Source organism: Juglans regia, chromosome 9, assembly GCF_001411555.2.
Source record: "Juglans regia cultivar Chandler chromosome 9, Walnut 2.0, whole genome shotgun sequence".
NCBI lineage: Eukaryota > Viridiplantae > Streptophyta > Magnoliopsida > Fagales > Juglandaceae > Juglans > Juglans regia.
The window spans coordinates 9,997,928-10,019,765 of record NC_049909.1 but is presented as its reverse complement, the minus strand read 5'-3'; the positions used below and the strand labels follow the sequence as shown (position 1 = coordinate 10,019,765).

The 21,838-nt window shown below is 35.2% G+C and overlaps 2 protein-coding genes across 2 annotated transcripts; both read right to left on the bottom strand.

Moving 5' to 3' along the window:
* Nucleotides 1–6,199: 6,199 nt before the first annotated feature.
* LOC109019877 (protein EARLY FLOWERING 5-like) lies at nucleotides 6,200–8,164 on the bottom strand. Its single transcript, XM_019002253.2, has 2 exons — nucleotides 7,189–8,164; nucleotides 6,200–6,941 (listed from the first exon to the last, which is right to left on the bottom strand). The coding sequence occupies exons 1-2, from the start codon at nucleotides 7,192–7,194 to the stop codon at nucleotides 6,540–6,542; spliced, it is 408 nt and encodes a 135-aa protein (XP_018857798.1). The 5' UTR covers nucleotides 7,195–8,164; the 3' UTR covers nucleotides 6,200–6,539.
* Nucleotides 8,165–8,994: 830 nt separating this feature from the next.
* Nucleotides 8,995–18,656, bottom strand: LOC108990152 (protein NUCLEAR FUSION DEFECTIVE 4-like). The gene is made up of 2 exons (XM_035694084.1): nucleotides 18,096–18,656; nucleotides 8,995–10,430 (listed from the first exon to the last, which is right to left on the bottom strand). The coding sequence occupies exons 1-2, from the start codon at nucleotides 18,546–18,548 to the stop codon at nucleotides 9,231–9,233; spliced, it is 1,653 nt and encodes a 550-aa protein (XP_035549977.1). The 5' UTR covers nucleotides 18,549–18,656; the 3' UTR covers nucleotides 8,995–9,230.
* Nucleotides 18,657–21,838: the final 3,182 nt, after the last annotated feature.

Below are 21,838 nucleotides of genomic sequence, written 5' to 3'. Positions count from 1 at the left end.
AAAAAGAGAGGAGAGAAGAAAGAAAGAAGAAAACGGAAGAGATGTGAGATGAGAAAACGAGAAAGAAGAAGAAGAAGAAGAAGAAAGATATGGCGACAGGGTTAGAAACTTAAAATTAAGATTTTTTTTATATATAGGCGGGGCGGGTGGATATCCTACCTGCAATCCCTAGTGTCAAGTGGCTGGGCAGGACACGCAAGCGAGTCAGGGGATTGGCCCCCATTGCCCAGCCCTATTGTGACATACCAGTTTTGGTTTTAGGGTATATTAGTAATTTTTCCTAGTAAACTTTTATTTTAGAATTTATATTTTTATGAGTATAGTTTTATCAAAATTTATATTTAATTTATCTCTATATTTTCTATTATGGTTGCTATTTATGATTTGTTAGAGTTTTGTTTTAATAAGGATTTCTAAAGTGTTTCAGATTACGTTCACTGCGATGTTTGTTTTGAAAATTAAAGTTTAAATTTTTCTAGTCTCCGAACCTCATCACTTTGTTAGCCGCTGTTTGACAAATTCAAATCACCAATCCGTAAGTTTCATCCACTTTGTTTCAAATTTGAACCCTGATCTCATACTCTTTCTCATCCCGTAGTGTGTAAATTCGAGTCCTAGTAGGAGTCTAACTCTCATTAAAAAAACCCTATCAGATAGCCTTTCTATCGTCTTTATAAATCCATCTAGAATATCTGATTCAAACACAAGAAAAATACAAAGAAAACTCACTTGTATTTGAGTTCTCTTCTCTGACCCGCAGCCACCCACTCCTTCTCGCAGTAACTCCACGCCACTCAGAGACGCGGGACTCCCTTCCGGCGTCACAGACGGTGCCGACCAGCCCAGCCCTAGCTCAGCCACCCATTTTCGGTAAGCCAACCGCCATCAGCTCTCTTTTTCTCTTCTTTTGTTTCGGTTTAGTAGTTCCTCTCTCCAAACGCTTTCTCTCTTCCCTCGGTGTCGCACCATCATAGGAACCCCCCCTGTCGCGCCGCCGATCGCTCCCAGCCGCCAGAACCGTCGTCGAGTTAGCCCCTCTTCCTCGGTGAGCTCCTCCATCGCAGACACTTTCTCTCTCAACTCTCTGTTTTCATTTTTTATCGGATATTAGACTTGTTCTCGGGTTCTTGAGGAACCCGTGGGTTCTTTTGTTGGGCCTTGGGCCTTAGGCCCGTATGAGGTTGGGTTTGGGTTTAGTTTCCTGTTTGGGCTCATGTAGTATAGTATTATACTTATGGGCAAGAGTTTTTAACCCTTTTTACAGATTATAGTGATATTTATTTGAGCTTATATTTTAAGTTAGACTTGATCTCATTTTACTTCAATAATTGTTTTAGTGATTTATATTGAGTTTAATATTACTAGTTGAGTTTATTAAATAAATATATTAGTTAAAGGTTCTTTTTAATAAATGTTTAAAGAATTGAAAATATGTTTTAAAGTATAAATTTTTTAAGTCTAATATTTGAGTTAATATTGTCAATTTAGTAAGATTTTAATAAAATTTCTATGTTAAGAATTTAATGGAATTTATTAAGTTTCTTATAAGATTTAATAATTACGTTAAGAAATGAAACTTAGTTTAAGAATTTAAGTTTTTGTGAATTATTTAAAAATAGCTCGAGTATTTCTACTAAATTATAAATTAGTATTTTAAGTAATTTAAATACTATGAATTATTGATTTTAGTGTTAAACAAATATTGGTTTGACTATGTTTTAGAATTCCGAATTTAGTTAAGTAAGATATTAGCATTTATTTTAGTTCCAAACAATTTAGTGATAGTTATTTATTGAATATAGGTCTCAAGTTACGAAGTATTATTCAAGAAGAAACGCATCGAGGTAAGTAAATTTGATCATAAATTAGGATCATCATAGTTAGCTTATATGTATGTATTATTCAAGCCAGTTCTTTGATAGCCATTATTTATGAACCGCTCATGTACAAGCATGTCATCCAGCATAGCATATGATCATGTCATTCCGCATCATGTTTCAGTTTCAGAAATTATAGTTATGTATGTATTATGTCATGCATCTCATGTGTATAAGACACATAAGCCATCTTAAATTCAAGTGTAAGATAAAAATCAGATCAGTTAATAAGATGGCCATTCAGATGCATGGTACCAATGCAGTTCAGTTTCAGGGTGGTGTGCAAGCCACGAACTCAGTCGTGGTCCACCATAGTATGCTAGAATACTATCAGCAGTTCCCCTTGCTGCAGCGGGATGTGGGGCTGGTGCACAACCTTGCACACAGGGTTAAGTGTGTTGGCCAGTCAGATAAGTAAGATAAATCAGTCAGTTAGTTCAGAAAATTCAGTCATACATAGCATAAGCATTAGCATGAACAGTCATAAATTTTAAGTTCAGCATGAAAGTTCTTATGAAAATTTTATGTTTATTACGTTTTCGTTATGATAGATTTCTTACTGAGTCATCGACTCATTTTAGTTTATTTTCATGTTTTTAATTACCCAGGTGAAGATGATGATTACGAGCAGGCAGGCCAGGAGTAGAAGGAACATTTTAGTTTTGTTCAGACTTTTTAAAATAAAATGTGTCTTTTATGACGAATTTATTCAGTTATTTCTTTAATGTTTTGGGAAGACATTTTTTATTAGACCTTTTATTTCATAATAAATTACTTCAGTTTATTTTTCAATTATGAAATTAGAGAATCGCTTGCCGGGTTATTTTTCATGAAAAATACGTGACACACCTAGCCTACGGGAAGGGGGTGTTACACCTATTTATCAGTGTCATCAGTGGTTTAATTTTGATGGATTGAAATCTTCTATAATATAATTAATTAAAAATAAACGGAAGACTTACTTTAAAATTCGACATATGTCATAAGTATCTTTTTAAAAAAGTTTACCTCATGTACTCATTTGAAATTGGACAAAACCTCAAACCAATTAACAAGTTTATCTTAATACAAAATTGGTCAAATTAAAATATGAATATGATTTTGTGGTGTCATTTAATGGTGTATACTAGGAAGTTGCTCATGCCATCAAGAAGGTTATTACCAATATATGTAAATGCAAATAACCTTTTACAATCTTTGTTAAAACTTTAAATTTACACACAGATATGATTTAGTTAGATCCATCAAATGGTAAATCTTTGTATTATTATTGTAAAATAAATCCAACATATTGTATTAAGCCTTTGTATAAGATTTGTGTGTGGACCTAACACCTCTCTCTATAAGAAAAAAATTCAAAAAGAGGGACACTAGTTGCAGTCATGTTTTACCATATGGAGTTCAAGGACAATTCCATAATTTAGTTAAAGTTATGCGTTTAGCACAACATCTATATATAATTTGCTCATTTTAATTTCTATAATTTGTCAAGGCCAAAGGGCAACATCTATAGTAGAGTAATGACCCCAACGATTTTTTTAAGGGACTCTATCATTTAGGTTTCATTTGGATTGCAAGATGTTTTGATCTCATCTCAACGTTCAAACACTAGAAATATAAATACTTTTTAATTTTAAATCTTCAACTTTTTTATCTAATCATTACCCAACCATTACAAATCCAAACTTCCAAACAAAACACAAAAAAAAATTTAACTTTTTCAAATTTTAAAATAAAAATTATATTCTAATAATATTTTTTAACTTTATAATATTTTTATTTAACTTTTTCTCCCTCATTTTTCAAAACTCCATAAAACATCTTAACTTAAACCGTTTTATTACTATGTACAAACCATTTTACTATCTTTTAATTAGGTCCCATTTGGATTGTAAGATGCTCTTATCTCATCTTAATATTCAAACACCACAAGTACAAATATTTTTTAATTTTAAAATCTTAAACTTTTTCATTTAATCATTATCCAATCATTACAAATTTTTCAAACTTTCAAATAAAACATAAAAAGTAATTTAATTTTTTTAAATCTCAAAATAAAAATTATATTAAAAAATTATATTTTAACGATATTTTTTAACTTTATAATATTTTTATTTAACTTTTTTTCTCTCATTTTTCAAAACTCCATAAAATATCTCAACTCAAACTGTTTTATTACTATTTATAAATCATTTTATTATTATTTACAAATCATCACATCTCATTAGAGTATCCAAATGATCTTAGTATTTGTTAAATCTCAACTATTATTTTAAAATAAAATAGTGGAAATTTTATCGCATCAACATTTATTACTGTAAAAATAGTTATATATTGGTGATGCGGTACTAACGCACAAATGGCCAACTCAATTTCTATTACTTTCGTAGTAAACCTTTCAGTGTCCTTAAAGCATTTTCCAAATAGATAAATAGGATAAGTACTGACTTTTTCTTTATGCATGATTAATATAATATATATATATATATATATATATATATATATATATTAAAACACCTTTTGAACATTGGATAAAACATAAAGGATTTTGATCATACAATGAAATGTCCAATTATTTTTAAAATAAAGAATATTTTGATCATTTCACTTGTCAATCTAATTATTTAAATAGTAAATAATGACTAAAACCCAATAATCTAACTAAATATACATTGTCAATTACATTTGGCTTTATTCTCTTGTGGCATTGATCAATATTTTTGTCATTATCTTGTGGCATTAAGCTAATAAACAATCTTTAGGGCTCTACACTTTCCCATTGAGAGCAATTTTCTTGATATACAACACCCATTAATGAGGATATATACTCATTACTCCAATTCAATTTCTGCACATGAAATTGGTTGTGCTATATTGTCTGCCATCAGTTGTACACTATCCACCAATATTTGCTTTTCAACACTGAGCCTTGGGGTCTCCATTTGAAGTTAATGTATCTAGCTACTTTGACAATAAGAAAGAAAAAACATATTATTTATTATTATTTAATCATCGTCAACTCATCAGGTCTCTAATGTTGCATTAAGGCCCTGTTTTGGATATAGCAATGGTTTCATTTCATTTCATTTCATTTCATTTCATTTCATTATTATAATTTTTTAAAATTTTTACACAAAATATAATAAACAATTTAATTTTTTTAAATTAAAAAAAATAATATTAAAAAATAATATTTTATTCAACTCATATAAAATTATTACATTTCATCTCATTATCCAAAGAGCTCTAAATAACTAATTGACGATTGAAATTGAATAAAAAGTTTTTAAATAATTTAATACCATATTATGGAAGAATAATAAGTGGATAATAAATAAAAAAGATGATAAATAGAATTATTATTATTTGAATAATTGATATCTCCTTAGTGCAAAGATTTCCAAAGTTGGTAATCAATCATTTTCTAAATTAAATAGAACTTTTTTTTTTTTTTTGAAATTTGTCAGAGGTAGATCTAGAATAGGTGTTAGGTTTTTCTTTGTAAAAGGCAGATTGAGGTTGCGTTTGGATGTTGAAGTGAGTTGAGTTGAGATGATAAAATATTGTTAGAATATTATTTTTTAATATTATTATTATTTTAAGATTTGAAAAAATTGAATTGTTTATTATATTTTATATTGAGATTTGAAAAAATTATAATAATGAATTGAGATGAGTTGAGAGATGTTTGTCATCCAAACGAAGCCTGACTTATTGGTTCCATGAATTTTCAGCGACAAGTTCTTTTGGCGGAGGCAGGTTGACTTTGAAAAGCATCAAACAGCTCGAACTCCATAATTGAGTTATCTTTAGTACCAGCTTTTCCTGGCACAAAGCAAGCAGCCTGCATGGCATGGTTGATATATGCTAGCCTCGTGGCCCCATTTTACTATGAATAGGACATTTCTTAGCTCATCAAGGAGAAAAAGTCGATGAGATCTCAAATCTTAACTACTACTACACACACACATATATATATATATATATATGTATGCAAATGCAAAAAAGTTCTTGTAGAATTTTTTGTCAGAATTTCAGAGTTCGGAGAGGAGGAGAATAATAAATATAAGAAGCAATTCATATAACATTTAATGAGCTTTGTTACTCACCATTTTTACACATCACTTATTTTTATTATTTTTAATTTTATTCTTCTTAAATTATTTTAATTCTTCTACTCATAATTCATAATTTCATACACCACATATTTGGTGAGAGAAAAAAATAAAAATAAAATAAAAATAAGTATGGTGTGTGGTGATGATGAATATAATTTTTTAACATTTATTGATATTTATGTAAATCCCTCAAATAATATTAAATTCTCCATAAATTACATTACAATGCCAAGCTTTGATATCATACCTCTTCATGCATGCAAAAAATCTATTGCGTGTTTGTGCACCAGTATACCAACAATGGTTTATTAACATACAAATTCAGAATAAGATTCACCTTAGTGTTCAAAACCAAAACTTGGGTGGGGGGGGTGGGTTGGTGTTATAAACACACAAATACAATAAATAACTAGGAAAGGAGGATCAACTAGCCATACCTATAAGTTCTGTAGTGTACTGAGCTAGTGGTCTCTTAACAACAGTAGATGCAGCAGATTTATAAATATAAGATTTCTGAGGAGCAGTTGGCCTATTAGTAGCATGCTCATCTTCTTGGAAGGTAGGTGGAGGACCCGGTGGATGTGGTGGTCTCATCATTTGGGGAGGCCCCGGAGGACCATACGACCTTGGCATTAGCAGATGCATAACTCCAGGAGGTCCTGCAAGGCCGGCAAGTCCAGGACCAACTAATGGAGGCCGCATATCTAGAGGAGGCAGTGGTGGGGGGATGACTAGATATTCCAGTTGGTAATACATCCGACTGTAAAGTTGTGAGCGGTCCAGGTACTGGAGGTTGTTGCCTTGGAGGGGGTGGAGGTGGAACCAATTTTGAGAGATCCTTGGTTGCTGAAAAATTATTGGTGTCAGCATCAGATGATGCACCTTCGGTCTGGTTACTTGACTTCATTGGCAGCCCAAGTGGGGGAGGAGGAAGCATGGTACACACCTATAACGGAGATATTAAAGCTACTAAGTGCAAACTGGAATAGCAGTACAAAACCATCAGGTTTTAGATTGCCAACCAAGTATGTATCTTTTTGGGTATGAAAACCCCAATTACGCTACCCTGTACATTAATATTCAAAATCTCACAAGAACATGCCTACTTAGCTAGGTGTGGATCCATCTCATTTCTGAAAATCTTATGCATTTCAAGATAGACGACATTGTAGGAAGAACGAAGATAAGCTTACCTGCATGCTCCTTGGAAGTCAAACCATCTAACAATGCAGGTTGGTTTATCTCCTTTTCATCTCCACTGACACCAGGTGGAGGTGGTTGGGCAGACAATTGGAGTGGGGGAGGTGGAAGGTGATTCACATTTTGTTTTTTCAGCGGGGGGCCAGGTGGCGGTGGTGCAGGCAATGGCATAACCAAATTTGCTGCAACAGGCTTTGGAGGCATTATAGGTGGAGGCGGTAGAGGTAAAGATGTGGGTTTAATAGCGCCATCCCTATAGTTGATGTTGCCAGTATCCAGCAAAGGGGGAGGTGGTCGTGGTGGAGGTGGAGGAGGTGCAGCCACCACAGCATCTTCTGACAATATCTTTGATGAAGAAGCAGAAGTACTCGAGGAACAAGACAAGGGAATTCTATGCCCTGCAGTTCAAATTCAACAGCAGAGAGAGAGAGAGAGAGAGAGAGAGAGTAAACAAAAATATCTTTTTTAATATTCAATTGAGGAAGAATTGGAATGATCTTCACAAGCCACAGGGCACCAGTAGGGTTCAGCGTAGGGTGAGTGCACGTTCTCGAGTAAACAGGAAAGAATTGGAATGATCTTCACAAGCCACATCTTACTTCAGGCTTTGGGTGCTTGACTTTCTCTTCTTCCATAAATATACCAGATAGAGGGCAAGAGCTATTTTTGTGATATGTGGCTTAAGATGTAAAGAAACATTTTAGAATGTATGATTTGCAGTAGCTTTCCTCAGCTCCAAAAGAGGAGGCACTGGTACTGGTGTGTACACACAGCATGTACAAAAGTACAAACACAAACACAAAGTGCCAATTATAAACTGCTCGGCCTTTGCCAACATCAGGTCAATACAACCTCAACACAGCAGCCAAAAATTACATATGACTTATCCATAAATATACCAGCAGCCTCTCAAGCATAGCAAAGAAGCACTAGACAATTGAGATTCAGTACACGTTCTGCCAAGCATAACTAAATTAAGCATAGAATATTTTTTTTAAAAAAAAAACAGGTATATTATATAGGTAACTGTCTTTCAAACATTCTAATACATATATAAATAGAAACTGATACACTATCCAGGAGGCATTATTATTGTCTGCAGATGAAATCACAACACTATTAGTGCTCTCTTAGACTTCTCCAGGGTGTGGCATTTAGCATATTCTGTCCTAAATATTTCAGCAATCATCTTTTCATTCATTCACTGCCGGGAGCTTCAAGGTCCTGTTATATTATAAGACTTTTGTTCTGTTCTAGGATCAACCTAGGCAAAGAATCCGAGGATTGTCACTGATAAAATGGTTGCCCAGAGGTTGAAATCCAAGAGTTGATCCAGAGTGCTAACTCTTACTTTCCATGGGTTATATTGAAAAAAATTAACTATAATGATTATTTATACAAAACTGGAAGAGTTAAGTTAATTTAAGTCAAACAAATGGGAAGGATAGAGAATGGACAAAATCTCTGTTTCACATACAAGTGTACAAATGTATGAACAATGAGGATGAAAAAAGATATGGGCAATCAATATTCGATAACCATATAAAGAAGAGAATCAACATTATCACTACATAATCAATATCCGGATCAGTCTTCTAAGTGGACCATCAATTACATAAATAAACGAATTCAGAGAATTCATGAAACTTAATAGCACAAAATACTTCAGTAAAAACTTGGAAAATAAAAATGTGAACAAACAAAATGATCCTTGCTTCGCCCTCTTTTTTTAAAAAAAAAAAAAAAAAAAAAACTAAAACTAATGAAGAAGAAGAACAAATAAGTAAACGAGTTGAGAATAATATTAAACAAGCTGTTGGTGCTCACAGAACAAATCAGTAAATATATTCACTGATTTTTTATATTTACATATCAATAATATGGCAAACTATAACTTAACTTCTCTTCTGAAAACGGAGATATGATTCAATCAATAACAAAGAAAAAAGTAAATTATGAGCTTTTGAATTATATAAAAAAAAAAAAGAGAAAAAAAGGAGGTGATGGCCTCATTCATTACATTCACGTGCACGATTTACTTGTCATTTAGAGAATGTTTTAACCTTCTAAGCACGACAAGCTGATAGAACCTCTTAGTCCGGAAGAACAATGCAACAGCAACAAGGAAACCGAAAAAAGTCACAGATGCCATGATCAGGAAAGATGACATAAAGCAGCCAGTGCCATGGCAGGTGCCATCTTCACCAGATGCTTCTTTGTCATAAATATACCCTATCACTCTTACAGAGAAAATATAAGATCCGACAGGACTTGCTATGGAAATTGTGTTGAAAATAGTACCCATGTGCCTGACTCCAAATATCTCCGAAGTGATCGTGGGCATTAGCGACCACTGTGAACCATAACAAATTCCCACTAGGATTGAACCCATATATAAATTTCCGGGAAAACCAAAAGCAATTACTACATGGCCAGCTGTCATTGTGGCTAGCGTAATAGCCATCAACAATGGCCTTGCCCAACCTCTTGTGTGCAGTAAATAATCCGATACATATCCCGCTCCGAAACGGCCAAGGAAATTCCATATACTCCATAGAGAAACCAAGTTATTTATCTCCACGGTTTTGTAACTGAGAGATTCCCCCATTTGGCTCATGTTGTTAATTGTAGCCAGCCCAGAGCCCATTCCACATATCATGGCAACAAACAACAACCAGAAGTTTACAGTACGCATAGCTTGCAATAGATTCAAGTGTTCTGCATCCGCAAGTGTTTTGTCAACTGAACTGGTCCCCTCTCCACCCACTCCACCTTGGACTTCATGATACTCTATGGGATCCTCTGCTGAAGAAAACTTTTGGGAAGTAATTTGCTCGGCACTTTCAGTTAAAAGATTACTATCAATTGAATCTGTTTGTTGTAATCTCCTTGTGTCCTCCTTCTGTGCCTTGATTGAAATTCCAAGAGGTGATGCGAGTAGAAACAGAAGAAGAATAAATGTAGAAATTTGTGCCCAAAATGGCAAGGTGAAGACGTTTTCCAAAATTATAAGAACCATAAGATAACCAGCAATGACCAGAGCAACAGAAGAATAGCCATTTAAGTGCCTCTTGTCATCACCTGTAGTTGCTTTATAAATTCTCACAAAAAACATAAGCGCAAGGGAGATGAATGTAGGAAACAGAGCAAGCATCAGAATGTACGTGCTTGGCCTGCCCTTGCACAGAGTGTCATACACTTGGATTAGTATTGCTCCACTTATACCGAGAAAGCCCTGTTCATGAAAGGAGATAAATGAAAAAATTTGACTAGGGAAGTATTAGAAGTTCTACAAAACAATAGCCAGGTTCTTCAATCCTCAGTGACTTCACAAGGAAAACTTATTTTTCAGGACAGAATTGTTAAATTTAGTCATTGCCAACAGTTAGTCAGATCAGAGCACCTAAGCAAGGCGAAATGCATGTCATTCTCTTTGAATTCCTAATCTGATGCTGCACGTAATATGAAATTCAACTACAACAATTGCTGTTAGATCTGCTTTAAAATTCCTTCCAATTTGTACCTCGTAGTCCTTAGAGGAAACAATTGACTACATCCCATTCTTCCATCATCGGTCAGGGAAGAAGTGAGTAAAGTTCAGAAAAAAAAAAAAAAAATTGTATGGATGAAGGCATAGACTTTGAATTAAAGCACTAGTTATGGTGCAGATAAATCTAACCCTGAACACTACCTACAATGCTAAAATGCATAACCAAGGGATTATTAGAGCAATCATACTTGGCTCAACAAATGTTTGGCTAACATTTAGTTAGAAGATCATCTTTTTTCCCTTTTGACTATCCACCTACATCCGAATCTCCATTTTGACTATTCACTTTCACCATTCAATCTAAATATTCTTTCTTTTTTTTTTTTTTCTTACCATCATATTTTTAAAATTTGTCTTTTCCCATGGCACTTATTTTTCAAAATCTTATTAAAATATATTTTCCCATTTAAATATATAAGATCTTGTTTTCCATTTAAATAGTGTTTTTATTGGACCGTTAAGCTATAATATTTTTTATTTATATTATTGTATTGAAATGGAGTTATTCTATTCTCAAGCCGGTGTGTAGAGCATGTCATCCACATCACTTAAATGCTAAGATTTAATCAGTAAGATTCAATTTTTAAAATTTATCTTCCAAATCAAATTTTTGCTATGTAAGCATTTTATTAGATGTGCTCTACACACTGACTTGAGAATTGAATTTTTCATTGAAATTAATTATTCTATTCTCAAGCCAATGTATAGGCACACCATTAACATCACTTAAATGGTAAGATTTAAATTTTAATATTCAAATTTTAAAAAATTTAATCGTTTTTCCATTTAAATATTATTATATTAAAATATAAAGTATTTTCCTTCTAAATATATCGCATTGAAAAAGTGACTTGTGTTCTTAATTCATAAAGTTATAGATGGCTAGTGATCAACAGTGTTTGCCAACAAGCCCTATAGTGGCTGGCTATTTCTTTAGAGAGCATTGGCATTGGATTAGTCATTCCAATCTTCAAAATTTGACTAATATATAACTTTTTTGCTTTTGGCTAATAACTCAAAATTTAAAATCTACATTGATTTAGCTATCACACTCTTTATAATAATAAAATATTATTATTTTTATTTTTTATATTTATTTAATTAATTTATATTTTGTAAATACTTTTTTATTTATCCCTCAGATTTGCTACCCGGTTCAAGATGCAGTCCATGTCGAGCTCCGTGGCTCCTATGGTCTTCCTCTTTGTGTTTCAGGGATTGCTTATCCCCTCTCTTTCTCTAAGGAGTATGTTTTTTTCTGTCCATCTCTCTCTCTCTCTCTCTGAGAATACAATGAAGAAATGGCGGAACCTTGTTCAAATCAAGAAATGGGTACTCAACGATTCCTTGAGAGAGTGCTTGTAGAGATCAAAGAAGGTGGGGTTCATGGAGATCTGGCTGGTCTTCTGCATGATCTGGCCCACATTTATTTGGCTTGTACAGCTAAGCTGCTTAAACTTTACTCTATCTACCATGTTTGGACAAGCTGTTTGCTTTACTTGATATTTATATTTCTTTGCTTTTCTGAATCTCTCTCTTTGGCTCTTCTCCTTGTTTTCTCTGTGATTTGATTTGATCTGCTTTTCTTTGTTTTCTCTCTTTTGGCATCAAATTCTTGAGGTAAGAAACCTGATTAATTTAGCCTCGAAGTTTTGACGGTAAATACTCCCATTCTCTTGAACAAAGATTTCCATCCTGAAGGTGGTATTTTTAATATTTTTTTAGTCTCTGAAATCATGAACGAGAAAGTTTGGTCCCGAGTCTCTGCTGGAAAGGAGCAGTGGGAAATTTTACAGGAATGAAAAGGAAAAGAGCCGTGCGGGAGATAGGGAGAAAGGAGATGTGCAGGAAAAGGAAAATAAGGAGCTGATGGTAGTGTGAAGAAGATGTGCGGGGAAAGGAATGTGCAGAAGAGAAGTTGTGCAAAGGTGGAAATATTAATATGAAGGTGTTACAGTTCACTTCATATATGGAAGCCAAACCAAACATCTGGCTGGTCGTATGAGATTGCTCTTAGCACAACTGTTCTATTGTAAAGACTGCAACAAAACACCAGAGACTAAAGTAGGTGGGGTTTCCTGAATGACCGCCATTGGCTTAGCCAAATGCCAGTTCTATTAACATATGTGCCTCTACTGATCTTCAAGATGCGCACCAAAGAGGCACTGCACCAACAGCAGAGCAACCACAGCACTTGAAATAGCTCTTTACAGATTGTACTGTATTCTGTTATTCTCTACTGGTTATTTAACAAACTTATTCTTTATTCTTTCTTGTAAAGTCTATATATAGACCACTGTTGGCATAATGAAAAGCACGGAGGAAAGTTTCCAATTCTGTTATCTTAACATGGTATCACGAGCCACATGACTTAACCAGTCCCACTGAATCCATGGCCTCTTCCTCTACTCCTTCTTCCCTCACCCCACCCTCCATCACCCCCTCCTTCTCCCACATAGTCATCACCAAGCTCACCACAGAAAACTACCTACTCTGGAAAGTCCAGACCTCTGCTTATCTTCGCAGTCAGGATTTATATGGCTACGTTGATGGCACTCACCCCAAACCTCCCGAATTCATCTCTGAATCTGCAACTCCCCCTCCCAAACTAAACCCTGCTTACTCACTTTGGAAACACACAGATCAACTAGTTCTCAGCGTCCTTTTCTCTTCCCTCTTAGATTCCATCATCAACAGCCCGGCATGGCTTATCACGAGACTTTCAGCCCCGTAGTGAAGCCAATGACAATCGTCTAGTTTTGTCCATTGCGGTGTCCCGCGGCTGGCCCTTACGGCAACTCGACATTGAGAATGCCTTTCTCCATGGCACCCTAACTAATACAATCTTCATGTAGCAGCCTCAAGGATTCGTGAGTGCAGAGCATCTCACCTATGTGTGCAAGCTGTCCAAAGCTTTGTATGGCCTTAAGCAGGCGCCACAAGCCTGGTTCAGCCAGCTCAGTTCTTGGTTAACAGAGTATGGATTCTCCCCATCCAAAGCTGACCCGTCACTTTTCATGCTCAATCAAGGTAACACTCATATCTTCCTCCTTGTCTATGTTGATGACATTGTCGTTACTGCATCAAACACCTCTGCCATTGATACCTTGATTCATAATATGAGTATAGTGTTTCCTGTACGTGATTTGGGCAAACTTTCATTCTTCCTAGGTCTTGAGCTTGATTATACTGTGAATGGTGTGTTTCTTTCTCAAAGAAAATACATCAAACACCTTCTATCCCGTAGCAATATGCTATAGGCAAAACCCATGACACCCCCAATGGCCTCCTCCATCAAGCTATCCAAATATGACACTCCTGACTTTGATGATCCTTCCCTGTATCGGAGCTTGGTAGGAGGTCTACAATACTTCTCATTCATTAGGCCTGATATATCATTTGCAGTAAACAAGATTTGCCAATTTATGCACACACCAAAAACCTCGCATTGGCTGCACTTAAACGAATTCTAAGATACCTTAAGGGTACAATCAACCACGGATTCTTCTTTGCATCCCATTCAAGCTTCACACTGCAAGCTTATTCCGACGCTGATTGGGGAGGATGTCCAGACGACAGGAGGTCTACTGGAGGATTTTGCATCTTCCTTGGTAAGTATATCATCTCGTGGTGCTCCAAAAAGCAGAAATAGTTGCCAGATCCTCCACGGAAGCTGAGTACAAATCCTTAGCTTCCAGTGTTGCTGAGCTACTATGGCTTCAAACCTTACTTCGAGAACTCAGCCTTCCATTGCATCAAGCACCCACCCTTTGGTGTGATAACCTTGAAGCGACCTATCTATGTGTAAATCCTGTATATCATTCCAAGACAAAACACATGGATATTGACTATCCCTTCGTCAGTGATCGTGTTACAGCAAACACTTTAAAGATTGCCTTTTGCAGCTCAAAAGAACAACTGGCCGATGTTCTACCAAGCCAATTGTTGCTGACAAGTTCCTCAGCTTCAAGACTCGTCTCAATTTGGTTAACACCCCCTTGGACTCGAGGGGGCATATTAACATATGTGCCTCTACTGATCTTCAAGATGCGCACCAAAGAGGCACTGCACCAACAACAGAGCAACCACAGCACTTAAAATAGCTCTTTACAGATTGTACTGTATTCTGTTATTCTCTATTGTTATGTAACAAACTTATTCTTTATTCTTTCTTGTAAAAGTCTATATATAGACCACTGTTGGCATAATGAAAAGCACAGAGGAAAGTTTCCAATTCTTTTATCTTAACAAGTTCATCTTCAGAATTTGAAGAAATAGAGATGGAATCATCTATATTGGAGTAGTCAAATACTAGTGGCTTCAAATATGAGCTATAGTATTTCTAAGTGTTTCTTCATATTTGAAGATGTACCATTCATCTTCAAAAGTTATATTTTATTCTAAAATATCAGACCCAACTAAATGCTTCGATATATTCAGATCTGCTTCTATATTATACTTGGTCTTGTATAATTGCTCCACTCATCTTTTATCTCTCCCCCTTTTTCGGCAAAAGATGTACAAGTCAAGTTAATGCCTTCACAGTTCACGGGTGGTGCTCCATAGGCCATAAAGTCATTTCCTTGTGTGAAGAACAGCCTAACAGGACAGATAGAAATCAGGGTGACATTGTGCAAGTCATTATTTCGTGCACTTGTCGTAACTCTACTCAAAGTTGCCTATTTCACGGCTCTAATTTGTCACGATTTCACTCACTATGAATGGAATGAGTATCACATATATTTTTTTGGCTCGACATGCAAACCTTTTATGGGAATTCTTTTTACAGTTTGGGATGATTTTTCTTTCTCCTAATTAAAAATTGAAGCTTGTTGAAATTCCAAAGAAAGATTTTTGAGTTCCTAATTAAGTGTGTGTTAGGCTCATGCAAGTAATTAAATGAAAAACCCAGAACCAGAGCTCTGAGCACCGATCAATCAGAGTAGAACAAACATAAAACATAAATACCCATTGAGCTAGCCGAACCCATCTTGCCTCCCATCTTCCCATCTTGTCACTTACCATAATTAGCTCATCATCCACATAAGCCCTAGCCGCCCACCTCAAGCTCTATAAGGAAACTCATTCCTTTTAGGAGTCTTGAATCCCTCACATTCAAATTCAAATCTCATTTCAAATTCCTAAATTTAAGGAATTGACCATCACATTCAATCCCTTAAATTACTCTTCCTACAATCTCTCTAGACAACTATTGACTTGCCATCTAAATTCAAATTCAAATTCCCTTATTCCCTCTAAGATTCTCTTCAACTTACAAACTTCCATATCCATTCCTAAACCAACCAAATCTAGCCAATCTTCCAAAGACCAAGTCAATCCCAATCCGTCCACCTTAGCCATCCAACATCCCAAAACCCTAATTCCATCTTAACCATTTCGGCAACCCTAGCCAACCAAACCCTAGCCTCACTCTTCCACCTCATTCCCAAACCCTAGCATCATCCTAAACTCCAACCCTAAGCCAACTCTTCCAAATCTCGAAATCCACCCTAGCCACCTCACAAAACCCTAACTACACTTCACCATACCTACCCTAATCACCATCCCAGTGGCCCTAACATCAAGGGCAACCCTTAAGCCATCTCCATTGCATCAAACACCCATAATCCTAAGCCAATCTTCCAAGACCACGCCAACCCTAATCCTACCATAGTCCATAGCAACCCTAGTTGTCTCCAACCCGTAACCCTAGCCTCCATCATCTTGGCACCTCACTTAAGAACAAGTCTAGCCACCCTCATTGATTTGCCTTAGCCTAAACACTTAGCCTACCCAAGTGCATCATCTTCATCATTCCATTACTCAAACACCATTCCTTTGTTAAAGGCCAAGCAAGTTGGCAAGATCACTTGGTCATTATCTTCACCAAGGCAAGCTCATGGACCTTAGTGTTAGGGACAAGACCGGGGTCCCTAACAGGATGTCCAGACGACAGGAGGTGTATTGGAGGATTTTGCATCTTCCTTGGTAAGTATCTGATCTCGTGGTGCTCCAAAAAGCAGAAATAGTTGCCAGATCCTCCACGGAAGCTGAGTACAAATCCTTAGCTTCCACTGCTGCTGAGCTACTATGGCTTCAAACCTTACTTCGAGAACTCAGCCTTCCATTGCATCAAGCTCCCACCCTTTGGTGTGATAACCTTTGAGCGACCTATCTATGTGCAAATCCTGTATATCATTCCAAGACAAAACACATGGATATTGACTATCCCTTCGTCAGTGATCGTGTTGCAGCAAACACTTTAAAGATTGCCTTTTGCAGCTCAAAAGAACAACTGGCCAATGTTCTAACCAAGCCAATTGTTGCTGACAAGTTCCTCAGCTTCAAGACTCATCTCAATTTGGTTAACACCCCCTTGGACTCGAGGGGGCATATTAACATATGTGCCTCTACTGATCTTCAAGATGCGCACCAAAGAGGCACTGCACCAACAGTAGTGCAACCACAACACTTAAAATAGCTCCTTACAGATTGTACTGTATTCTGTTATTCTCTATTGTTATGTAAAAAACTTATTCTTTATTCTTTCTTGTAAAAGTCTATATATAGACCACAGTTGGCATAATGAAAAGCACAGAGGAAAGTTTCCAATTCTTTTATCTTAACAAGTTCATCTTCAGAATTTGAAGAAATAGAGATGGAATCATCTATATTGGAGTAGTCAAATACTAGTGGCTTCAAATATGAGCTACAATATTTCTACGTGTGTCTTCATATTTGAAGATGTACTATTCATCTTTAAAAGTGATATTTTATTCTAAAATATCAGACCCAACTAACTGCTTCAATATATTAAGATCAGCTTCTATATTATACTTGGTCTTGTATAATTGCTCGACTCATCTTTTTTCTCTCCCCCTTTTTCGGCAAAAGATGTACAAGTCAAGTTAATGCCTTCACAGTTCACGGGTGGTGCTCCATAGGCCATAAAGTCATTTCCTTATGTGAAGAACAGCCTAACAGGACAGATAGAAATCAGGGTGACATTGTGCAAGTCATTATTGCGTGCACTTGTCGTAACTCTACACAAAGTTGCCTATTTCACGGCTCTAATTTGTCACGATTTCACTCACTATGAATGGAATGAGTATCACATTTATTTTTTTGGCTCGACATGCAAACCTTTTATGGGAATTCTTTTTACAGTTTGGGATGATTTTTCTTTCTCCTAATTAAAAATTGAAGCTTGTTGAAATTCCAAAGAAAGATTTTTGAGTTCCTAATTAAGTGTGTGTTAGGCTCATGCAAGTAATTAAATGAAAAACCCAGAACCAGAGCTCTGAGCACCGATCAATCAGAGTAGAACAAACATAAAACAAGTACACTTACCTTCATGATGCCGACGATGGTTCCACCATAGTGAGGAAAGTTTTCCAGACCACTGACCACATTGGCGGTGTTGAAGAAAGTCTGAGAATGCGCCGCTAGAAACAAGAAGAGGCACATCAACGGCACCGGAGGCCGAGGGATCAACCCGACGACGGAGGCCCAAATGAGGAAATAGCCCAGGAAGCACTGGATCGCACCGGCAGCGTGGACCACCCATGGACCACGGAGACGCGCGGTACGGAGGGTGACGGAGGAATAAAGAAGGCCTGAGAGGACGCCAGCGTTGGCGCCAATGTCCTTGAAGACGGAAACGGTGTCGAGGGTGGATTGATCATATGACTGGGTTGATTTAAGAACCGAGGAGTAGATGCCGAAGGTGTAGGATGCACCACAGCTGCACTGGATCCATATGCTGGCAACCGTAGCCATCCATCTGCTGCTCGGCGTCTCCATTTCTCTCTCTATTCTCTCTCTCGGCTCAGATCATGATCGTCGTGTGCCTCATCTTTTGAAAAATGATTAATCCACAACATTTTATACAACACGTTATATAATAATGTGTTAAATGAATTATAAGATATTTTATAAAAATATCCTTTGTATAATATACTGTAGTATATCATTACTGATATGAAGAAATAACTTGGACAATACACTCGAGACAAGAGTCCACCAAGTTATCAAATCATCTTTATTCCATCCATATCTAGCCAATCCATGAGCTGTATCATTGCCTAAGCGGCTACTGTGTTGAATAGAACAAATAGGAAATCTCAATATTAGCTGATCTGCTGCACCAGATTTTCGTAGAGAAATCTTGATGCTTCTTCACTTTGCACTTCATTCACCATGAATAAGGAGTCACTTTCAATAACAAGTGCGTAATGCTAAGGGGAAAGCAAAATTGGAGGCCTCTCAAAATTGCTAACATCTCTATTTCAATTGAATTATTTACTTATTTTTCTCTTAAAGAAAAGAGTACTGTTATAGAAAAGTTATTATAATAATATATATTTTATACTCATTATTTTTAATTAATTATTCTCAACACTTATTTAAAAAGATATATAATCTAAATGATATTATATTATATATATAAAATGAATATTCTTAATAATAACTTCTATCAATATTTATTATAATGAAAATGATTTCAACCTTTGCATTTCTGAGAATAAGTCCCACACCGCATTCCTTGGTCAGGAGGACAAGCTTTATTGGTGTGCCTTATCTTCTTGTCTCGATGTTCATTACTCGATAGGCTATCGTCATGGTTCGTATTTCGTTATAATATTGCAGATAAGGACAAGCTTCGCTACAATTTGTCGTAACTCGTAAATTACTTAAAAAAAGACAGAAATCATATTTGACATAAATCTTATATTTTGTGGAGAATATATATTCTAATATTCGATATTAGTTAATTCAAGCATTATTTTTTATTTTCTCAAATTATAGAGAATTTCTATAACAAAAAAATCTTAAGTATCATAGATAAATGTTACTTTTACATATAAATATATATAAAAAAATATTATTCTTACTTGACATAATAAAAATGTATGTGAAAAGAATTAGAGTAATTCTATAGAGTAATGTTACATAACCTCTTAACCTCCACATACTATATTTTTTAAAATTTTTAAATTTTTTAAATTTTAATTTTTTTTTAGTTTATTCTTTTTAAACTAATTCACTTCTTCTATTTATTATTTATATATTAAATATTTGATAAAAAAAATAAAAATTAAAAAAAATATGGTGTGTGGAGGTTATGTGAATAGTAAGAGGTTGTGTAGATTTTTTCAATGCTATATGTAGTCGTGGAATGCGCACAATCGCTTTGAAAAAAAATACAATTCATTATTAAAAAATTATTATTTTTTCATGTGAATCCCATATATATTCATTTTTTTTCAAAATGATTGTACGATACTTGCGCACTCACGACTACAACTATCATTTCTCAAAGAGTTATTCACGCATCATTTTTCATAAAATAATATTAGGAATCCGGTAAGATTATACATTTTTATTATTATTATTTTTTTAGTAATGCTACATATAGTCATGGAGTGCACAAGTGTCGTGCATTTATTTTGAAAAAGAGTTGGGTGTACTATTAAAAAATTAATTTCTTTTCATGCGAGTCCCGTATTTATTCACTTTTTTAAAGCGACTGCACGGAACTTGCGCACTCATGATTACAAATATCATTTTTCTTTTTTTTAGGCAACAATGTTGAGAACTGCCTAGAATGTATTTTTGGGCATGCCCAGGTGTATTTGATTTTTTTAAAATATATTTTTAAAATATATTTTTAAATATTCTTAATTATTAAGAAAATATACAATTTTATTAATAGTCTTTTTTTAATCATTAAAAAAATTAAAATATTTAAACAGTACTTTTGGCCTGGCCAAGTATAATTTTTCTAACATTTTTATATATTAATATTAGTTTTTTAACACATTTCAAATGTATAAATGTTTAGGCCATACAACTCCAATTTTAGGGCTTCAATTAAACAGGTGAAATTTAACGAATTATTTATAGATAATAAAATACGGGATTCTTTTTTTAAAATATGATAAAAATATGGTATTAATCGTAGAAGAAGATCTTAGATTGAGCCAGCACAGCTGCATAGCTCATATTTTTGTACGGGAAGAAAAGTATTGCTACTTTCAACTGTTCAACTAGGAAAATGCTGGCCCCACCGCTTAAGCTTCCCGCTTGACGTGGCATCTAGGTGGCTAGCTTAATAGAATAAAAAATGCCATGACTACATCTCCATTTTTCCCGAAAACTGATCTTTACCTTCTTCTCCCTCCTCTCTCCCTACATCTTGAAAACATAGTTTCCACCAACTAGTTCATGAGAAAGTATCATCAACAAAGTTGTGATTAGGACTTAAAAAGCTAATTTAAGATTATGAACTAATCAATAATTTTGCTAATGTTAAAAGAACTTAATTCTATGCCGTCAATCTTCATCATAATTCTCTTTAAAATCCTTCGGTTTTACATGACTAAGTACTGCCTGATTCTAATTCTAGGATAATATAAATATTCCCCAATCCCATAGAACAAAGCTGATCATCAACAAAGCATGAAAAACTCAATAGACAAACATGATTGAGTGAAGACAAAGAACATAGGTATAATGGAGTCAGACCCACCACTTCCCAGCTTTTTTCTCTACTTTTTTTGGTCTTTTTCTTTTTGTTTGGTGGAATGGAGCCAGCCTTGTTTGTTGCTATAGGTGAAGTCTGAAGTGTTGCAAATAATGAGAAATGAATGCACTCTGCTGGATCTATTCATGATTGCTTCGGTTTAAAGTTTTTTTTTCTCCACTTTCTACACATCCAAACAGACCATGCAAAATCCAAAAATAACAGAGGAGAAAAGGAAAGAAATCTAAGGTCGGACGGAGGAGAGTTGCAACAAAGAATGCCGGAAATGGGTCTCTTGTGCCAGACGAGATCTGTCGGGGAGGGGTTTGGGGGGTATTTTTTCATCTAGGTGGAAAGAAGTAAATGAGGCATAAAAAAGAAAAGCAACGTATTCCACGTCAAGCGGGAACCAAAAAGGGAAGATATAGCAGTGGCTGTAGCAGCGCCCGTTCAACTAACATATTGTACTATTAAATTATGAAATTTTAAAAACTATTAAAATTAACTCACTGGACCCTCCAAAATATAAAAAGTTACACTTCAATCTCCATTAATACTTTACCATTGC

Excerpts from the sequence above, each read along its gene's own strand:
- LOC108990152 (XM_035694084.1), bottom strand. The coding sequence starts at position 18,548 with ATGGAGACGCCGAGCAGCAGATGGATGGCTACGGTTGCCAGCATATGG. Across the intron at positions 10,431-18,095 it reads CCATCGTCGGCATCATGAAG|GGCTTTCTCGGTATAAGTGG; the intron begins GTAAGTGTACTT and ends TTTCATGAACAG.